Consider the following 8736-nt stretch of genomic DNA (forward strand, 5'->3'; position numbering starts at 1 on the left):
GAATTTAAAATATTTGTCACTCATACAAAAAACTCATTATTTGTGTTAGTGCTACCCTTAATAGATTTATAATGTAAATAAAATCGAGTTCGTAACATTTATCACTTAGACAAAAACTCTTATTATTTGTGCTACCTTTAATAGATTTATAGCGTAAAATTTATGAAATCGAACGTCAAGCCCCATAGATTTAAGACTATATGCAGCACGCCAACACAAGTAAAAGTTTAATATGGTTCAAATTTTAGTTGGAGACCTTCTAACAAAATATCATTGAAGTTCAAGCCCCATAAAAAGAAGAAAAATAAATGTGTGTTCAAAGAAAAAGAAAAAGTGTGTGGCCGCTAAAGCAGAAACGTAACATAAGATTAAAAAAAAAAAAAAAAGACAATTAAAGAAATTTTATTTATTTATTTTAAAAAGCTATATAAGAACTTTTTTTATGACTGAATTTAATAATCATGATCCCTTTTTAAATGGGAGTGTTATAATTCTATTAATCACGGATCTTTTTATTATAATAATATTTCAATAACTAATATTTGTAAAAAAAATATTATAATATATACTACTATATTTTAATATCCCTCTTTAAATTGATGAAATTTTGGAATGGTGAAAATATATTATTAAAATATACTAATTTTTTTATATGCATAATCTAATTTTTTATAAATTGTACATAATATATATGTAATTATATATATAATATCTTTCCACTTTTTTAAAAAATTTAAAATACATTGATTTTTTTGTCCAGATTCAACCAATTAATCAAATTGACATAATATATTTAGTGATTTTATACCTTTTTTCTAGGAAATTTTTAGAAATAAAATTATTAAAAAAATAACTATAGCACTATAAGGAAACTAACTCTAAACAACACTTCTTGAAAAAAAAATTAAGACACAATCTTCTTCTACATTTAATTTCTAAGATATTTCATAATTACAACCATATAAATTTATATTTTGATCATCAAATTAAACTTCACGATTGAATACTCTTTCTTTCTCTCTTCAAAATGAAATCAAACTCTTCATTTCTTATGTTTCCATTGTTAATTTTACTCATCTTTTCGATTCCAAAATCGAGTTTTGCTCATTCGGGCGATGGTTTCACAGCCGAGCTCATCCACCGTGACTCTCCTCTCTCGCCATTCTACAACCCTTCCACCACTCAATACGATCGCCTATCGGCTGCCCTTAACCGAACAATATCGCGACAAATCTTCTTGAAGGAGTCATTTGCAAACAAACGTTCCATGCGGACTCATGTTCTAGGTTATGGTTTAGAGTTCCTCATGAAGGTTGAAATGGGAACTCCCCCGGTTACCCTCTTCCTAGTAGTGGACACCGGAAGTAGTATCAATTGGGCAAAATGCATCCCTTGTACCAAATGTTCTAACAAAGATCGCCATATCTATAACCCTAAAATGTCACGCACTTATCGACAAATTTCTTGCAAATCACCGGCATGCCGTTCTCTAGATAATGACAAAGCATTGCCATGTGGAATAAGCACAAATGGAAGTGTAGTTGATAAATCATGCCCTTATTTTCTTGTTTATGGAGATGGATCTTCAAGTAAAGGAAGTCTTGCCATTGAGACTATAGGTCTTGGATCGAATATCGTAGATGGAATTGTTTTCGGTTGCTCGCATGAGCTCGATGGATATTTTCCGGGGTCAGGGTTAGTCGGTCTAGGAATCGGAAACCTCTCATTAGTCAAGCAATTGGGAAAGTCTATCGGATCTAGGTTCTCTTATTGCTTGTCCACGGGCTTGAGAGGCACAATTAGCTTCGGTGAGAAATCAATCCCGACCTCAAACCCTATGATTGTCTCAACCCCAATGGTGATTGACTACCCCGACACGGTCTATTACCTCACCTTAAAAGGTTTCACAAGCGCAAATGGATCGTGGATTCAATTTGACAAAGACGTTAAAGAAGGTAACATTATAATTGATTCGGGTTCTCCTTACACCATGTTGCCAAGTTTCATTTACCAAGAATTAGAACAAACTTATAAGCAAAAAATTCGGGCAAAGCGTGTTGATGATCCAAAAAAGATTTCTAATTTGTGTTTTAAGACTAATAGTGTTAGCAAATTCCCATCGATCACTGCCCACTTCGACGGAGGTGCCAACGTGGTATTACTACCGACGAATACATTTGTCTCGACTGCTAAAGGAGTCTTCTGCCTTAACATAGTTACTACTCAATTTTCTCCTCCAGTTTGGGGTCATCTTTGGCAACAAAATATGTTGGTTGGTTATGATCTTGAGAAAAAAATAATTTACTTCAAGCCAGGATGTTCCAATTAATAGCCTTGTAGGTATGATATCTTTTAAGTGTTCAAAATGATTTCAATTGTATTTATTAGTATAAAAAAATGGCTATGTTGTTCTATTATTGAAATAAATTAATATTTGAATAATGTTTATTATCTTTCTTTGTGCATTCATTAATTTAGTAGATTTTGGATGCTTGTTAACTTTTTTTTCTTTCTAATCGATTCATATTGATAGAATTCTTAAATTTTAACAATGATATTCATTAATTTTATTCTCAGTCACAAAATACCATTAACACATATAGATTATGAAAGGACAAGACATATATGAGAAATTAAACTACATTAAAAAACGAGACCATTTGTTGTATGTTGATTGGATAGGAGTCACTCGTTGTTCCTGAATATGCTCGACGAGCAAGAATCGCGTTCATAGCTTGTGTCGGGTTAAAGCCATCCCAAAAGACATATTGGTTCCGATTGAAGCAAGGAGGAACGAAAGGAAGGCAATTGGTCACTCCTCGGGTCATTCCTATTCCACAACAACTTCTGTTCACCACATTAAACCCTATAATCACACCATTAAATGAAAATACTAATTAGCTTACATCTTCAACAAATTAACATAAACTAAGGCATGGATTATTATTATTATTATTACCATAAGTAGCTGGACTGTTAAGTACATCTCCAGTTGTTCTATATGTGTTACCATACACAAACATCGCGCCCCTATGCGATCCATTGTTGAGCATTGTCACAAGATGTTTAAGCCCTTCATTATATGTCCCTAAGATTCGGTTCACATTATCCACACACCTACCCGAACCAACCGTGATCAATTGACTAGGCGTGCATCCAAGTGGTCCAATCCCCGCTATATAAAATTTCCTCAAACCCAAGCTATACAACGCCTACGATTCGAAACCAATCAAGAGAAACATGTTTTAATAAGAGGAAATTGAATTAAACATAATGAAACGGTAGCATGTGAAATTTTATACCTGAATTTGGCGCGTGTAATGATTGAGGAGAAGGTTGGCGTAGGTTTGAGGGGTGTAAGAGTAGCTTGAAGAATACATCAAAGGCAAAAGGTAGTTATTGATATAATCATTGCTTCCAAAGACTAATATCCCAATGGATCTTGACATATGTTGAGTGAAGTTGTTTGGGCTCATCATCCTCCTTAATTGACTCATTGTGCTTTGAAAGTTAATCACTTGCTGACTCAAGCTGTGTCTTTGCCCCTAAACAATTCAAAGTTTTGTGTCATATAGTGACAGATAATAATGACGGTATCTAAAAACCGTCGCAATTGATAGTAAATATCATCGCTAAAAGAATTCTAATTAGATCAATGCACATATATATAAGACTTAAGAGCTTGATTAATCTTGGGTTTTTGTTTAAATTATTTTTAAAAGATCAAATTTTTAAAGTTTAATGACCATTTTACCCTCTCAATAGATGAGAGAGAAGATATTAAATAAAGGGTATTTTTGGAATAAAAAGAGTGATAGGATAGATGAAGTAAAATGTGAAAAAAAATATTAGATTTTGGATAAAAACACTTTCAATGGATCAACTACGGTATTTAAAAACCGTCGCAATTGATGGATCAGCGTCGGGTTTTAATACCGTCGCTAGAGATCTTTGGATTTCATAAATTAAAAATAATTAGATCAATGCACCATACATAATGTCGGCCTGTTTCATCGAGAATGCCTCCACCAGCTGATGCATAATTTACTCCTCCAACTATTCGAGATCCGGTTGTGGTTGGATCTGCGAATGCTGGTGGAGATGCTATGCCCATAAAGTCTCCTACAAACATTAATTATAAACAGAAATTTTAATGGTTTAGTTTTCAAAGAATAAATACAACTTAAAAAAATGGTTGAAAACAAAGACTACTATACCAAGATAATCAACGAAGTTTTTTCCATTGCTAAATCTGTGGTGGGAAGAACCTCTTAAGTCAATCCCATAAGGATAGTAGTTCGACTTAGCCAAGCTCATGAGCATGTTATTGTTTCCATTGTCCACCAACGAATCCCCGAACACAAACATAGCTCTTACCTGCGCTTCGGCCACTCTCCAGCTTTCCGATGACAATTGCAACACCACGATCATCACCATCGCCATCGCCTTAAGCTCTTTGAGGCTCTTCCCCATGTTACCCATCTCTTATATCTAACAATTAAACAAGGTTGAGAACTTGAGATATGTGAGTCCATGAATGAGCTTAAATTTATAGCCTTGAGGTGGTAGGAAGAAAAAAAAAGGAAATTAAAATAATCCTTGAATTGTAGTTATTTTTCAATAAAGCCCCTAAATTTTCAAAAATATAATAAACTTTTGTTATTTTCATTATCTATTTTTCCATGAGTTACACGTTGTCGATCGTTATAATTAATGCATCATTTATTATTTTGTGTTCCCACGACTACCACCGACAAAATAAAAATATCTCACATGACTAATGAATTTTTATAAAGTTCACGAAGAAAACCCGTAAAAAGTAAATATTTTATTTCATCTAATACATACAAGTGAAAAGTTTAGATAATATTTTTTCTAGAATTTAATGGTTTATTTGATCTAACATGGATAATTCGAAGTTTTAATGATCTTTTTGAAAGTGTAGGGGCTTATTTAATCTTCAACAATAAGTTGGAGCTTATTTGATCTTCATCCCAATTAAAAAAGAAAATTAAATCTATGGGCTGTTTAAAACGGCCTAAAGTATATAGTGCAAGAATTGCATGAAATGTTATTTCCTTTTTTTATTAAGATATAAGCTTTTGTCATTTTTATATTATTTTCAGTGCCTTTTTTTAATTTCTTTTGACCCAAGGAAAGATAAAGGTAAAAAAGGAAATATTATATTGCTAAAGAATGTGTGAATTGGTGTATAGTTATCTGTAAAAGATTAATAAATTATGTAAAAATGGACACTAGTAATGTAACACACCTAATAGTAATCTATTCACTTTTATATAACTTAGGACAAAGACGGTAAAAATAGTAGATTCGAGCATAACAAAATAAAATACCGTCAATCAAACTAATTCCCTCGACAATTTTGCCGCGTAAAATCACAAGCCGACAAGCGAATGACGTGACCTTTTATTGGTCAATCTCCATTTGTATTTGATTCGTTCACATCAGTTGACACATAAATATATAAAACTTGAATAGAGTGTTGCATATTCTAAACATATGACATAACCAAATTATTTTACGTTTTTATAAAGAAATAATCAAATTTATTTACAACTTAATTAACGTGGTTTATGCATCATATTTTTAGATAAAACACCGTCAGTCCAATCGATTCCTTCGACAATTTTCTCCGCGTAAATTCACAAGCCGACAAGCGAATGACGTGACCTTTCATTGGTCAATCTCCATTTGTATTTGATTCTTTTATTGGTCAATCTCCATTTGTATTTGATTCGTTCAGATTCGTTGACACATAAATATATAAAACTTGAATAGAGTGTGCCTATTTTAAACATAATGACATAACCAGATTATTTTTCTTTTTTATAAAGACATAATCAAATTTATTTATATTTTAATTAACGTGATTTATGCCTCCTATTTTTAGATAAAACACTGTCGGTCAAATTTATTCTCTCGACAGTTTTCGCCGCGTAAATTCACAAGCCGACAAGTGAATGACGTGACCTTTCATTGGTCAATCTCCATTTATATTTGATTCGTTCACATTAGTTGACACATAAATATATACATTTGAGTAGAGTGTTGTCTATGACATAACCAAATTATTTTACTTTTGTATAAAGACATAATTGAATTTATTTACATCTTAATTAGCATGGTTTATGCATCCTATTTTTTGTTTTGATTAAATGTTTTTAAAAGTAATTCTTTCTCCCAAAATTTTCACAATCATTTACATTGATCAAATTGAAACTAAAATAGAGATAATACACAATCATATTGGTAAACAACCAAGTAACGATTTATTATAATTATTGAGTTTTTGATTTCTAGAACATTATCTTTTGGAGATGCCTTAATTAAGCTAAACGACCTTTTGTTACTGTCATGCCGATATCCTAATTTAATTTTATATTTAAATTGTATATTATTTTTGCAATATTTTTGAATATTATGTTTCAATTTTTTATTTTTTAAAAAGATATATATATATATATATATATATATATATATATATGAGAATATTATTGTGTTTAAATTGTTTTGAATTCAGATTAAAGAATTTCAATTATATTATATTTTACAAATAATAATAAAAAGGAAATAATTTTGTTTTTACTAAGTTAGTTGTGTCATAATTCATCTTAAAACGTTTTAATAAGAATTGAAATAGTAAACTTTAGGCAAACTAAAATTCATGCCTTAAAAAGGTTATCCTCAAGTGATATCTAATGTTGTTGGTTCTAGACACATGAGAAAATTATAAAAAATTAAATTTGTATGTGTCTAAATCTTTTAAAACATATAATATATTAGTAATTTAAATTAAATAAACTAATTAAAGTTTTAAACATTACATAATATAAATTTGTAAAAATTAATATTCTCACGAAACTGATTCGTCAATCACGCAATTCTTCATTATAACTCCTGAGACAAACTCACTTAATTCAATAACAATGAGTGATGAAAAGAGCAAACCAGAACCAATTAAGTAGTGTCGTAAAAATCTCTACCCATAATTTTAAACGGCAGTGAAATTTCTCTTTTTTGTTTGAAAGTCGATGACCAACGCCAAAAAAATTTCTGTCAAATGATAATTGATCATTTGCAAATATGATTAAAATAGCGGAAACTCATACAAATCATTAAAAATACATACATATAAAAAAGGACATCCAGATGAACGATAAATTCTAAAAGCTCCTCATAAGAAAAATAAGAAGAACTCCAGATTCGACAACATCATCTCCTTTCTTGCAAAGAAATAGATGAATGTGAACTCGAAAAATGACCACTAACATGATTGGAGAGTATGAATAGTAAACGACCCACCATTGAGAATATTATTCGGATTATAAAAGTTCGAAATGACTAATCCGAACCGCCTAATTAGATTGTTGTACCGAACAGAACAAATATCTACTCAAATCAAGTCTTTTTTTTTTTCGAAAGAAAATTGTAACATAATTTTTTTTTAGGTTAAATGGGCATTTTTCAATTAAAATGGCATTTTCAAAAGAATGTTGTTATTCGTGTGGATGGCTTTATATTAAATGCATACTAGACTACTGAAATATTAAGGCTGCCATTAAAGTATGCAATTAAATTTCAAAACTCAGAAAGAGAATTTAATGAACTGAAATCATCAGCATTGGCTCTTAGAAAGGGAGCAATAAATTTTTAATTTTTTTTTGGGAGCAATTACTGTTTTATATGTTGAAAGTTACATTCGATACTAACAATGTTATTTTTTTATTTACTTTTAGAAAGAGTTGGTTTAGGGACAAATTATGTCTAATTTTTGCTTATTCTTATAAAAAAAAATCCAAAAAATTAAATTATTCATGAGGTAATTAAATTCTTTGAAATAAATTACTTTAAATTCTTAATTAATCTTTTGTGTGTCTATTTGAGGCATATCTTCATGAGGTAAAATACATCTCCAAAAAAATACAACAAATCTTCTTCAAATAAGTTCTATGAATTTTATTTACAAATAATCTCCTCTTATGATCTCTCAATAGATACTGCAATTTTCCATTAAGAAAATTAAAATAATCTTCACATTTTGATTAATTTTGGACCTTATTTATGTTGAATTTTTTAAAATATATATATATAATCAAATATAATATATTTAATAACTCTTTTATTAATCATATCACTAAATTTATTAACTATAATATTAAAATTATTACTAATTTTTTTATAAATATTTTATCATTATATATTAATATTTTTAAAATATTTTACAAATAAAAAAATTACTTTCAAAATTAAGACCAATAAACCATTTCTAAATGAAATGTTCAATTAGGATACCAAACTGTGAGAAAAGGGAAATTGATCAGTTTGAAAAAAAAAAATTAATATAGAATTGAAATTAATTATGAGATAAATATGAACAAAAATGAAGATTATTCTTAAAAATTATGGCGGTGAAGTTTCATATTAATTCTTTTTTAATTAAAAAAAATTAAAAAATTTATAGTATAAGACGAAACTATAAATTAGAGTTTGAAATTTGAATATAAGGTAAGAAAATAAATTTATATATGATTTCTAAACTAGGTAAAATATATAAAAAATTTAAGAGAATCAACCCTTTTCTTCCCAATATATTCTAAACAACCATTATAAAATATCATAAAATGAAATTTTAAATTATTTATCAAAATAAAATATTAATATTTTTAACATCATATTTTGTTGTCATTTTATATTAATATTTTAAATTTATTAATT

The 8736-nt window shown here is 29.2% G+C and overlaps 2 protein-coding genes across 2 annotated transcripts; one reads left to right on the plus strand and one right to left on the minus strand.

Annotated features, from left to right (window-relative positions):
- Positions 1–1027: 1027 nt before the first annotated feature.
- LOC124943005 (aspartic proteinase CDR1-like) lies at positions 1028–2329 on the plus strand. Its single transcript, XM_047483572.1, has one exon. It carries the CDS (start codon positions 1028–1030, stop codon positions 2327–2329), a length of 1302 nt encoding a protein of 433 aa, XP_047339528.1.
- A 304-nt stretch (positions 2330–2633) lies between these two features.
- On the minus strand, positions 2634–4481 carry LOC124943006 (GDSL esterase/lipase At1g71250-like). Its single transcript, XM_047483574.1, has 5 exons — positions 4218–4481; positions 3995–4122; positions 3303–3545; positions 2960–3212; positions 2634–2866 (listed from the first exon to the last, which is right to left on the minus strand). Exons 1-5 carry the CDS (start codon positions 4471–4473, stop codon positions 2634–2636), a joined length of 1113 nt encoding a protein of 370 aa, XP_047339530.1. The 5' UTR covers positions 4474–4481.
- Positions 4482–8736: the final 4255 nt, after the last annotated feature.

This window comes from Impatiens glandulifera, chromosome 6, assembly GCF_907164915.1.
Source record: "Impatiens glandulifera chromosome 6, dImpGla2.1, whole genome shotgun sequence".
Classification (NCBI taxonomy): domain Eukaryota; kingdom Viridiplantae; phylum Streptophyta; class Magnoliopsida; order Ericales; family Balsaminaceae; genus Impatiens; species Impatiens glandulifera.

Coding starts and splice junctions, on each gene's coding strand:
- LOC124943005 (XM_047483572.1), top strand. CDS start 1,028: ATGAAATCAAACTCTTCATTTCTTATGTTTCCATTGTTAATTTTACTC.
- LOC124943006 (XM_047483574.1), bottom strand. CDS start 4,473: ATGGGGAAGAGCCTCAAAGAGCTTAAGGCGATGGCGATGGTGATGATC. Junction 3,546..3,994: donor ATGAAACAGGCCGACATTAT/GTATGGTGCATT, acceptor TGAATTGTTTAG/GGGCAAAGACACAGCTTGAG. Junction 3,213..3,302: donor ATTACACGCGCCAAATTCAG/GTATAAAATTTC, acceptor TTCGAATCGTAG/GCGTTGTATAGCTTGGGTTT.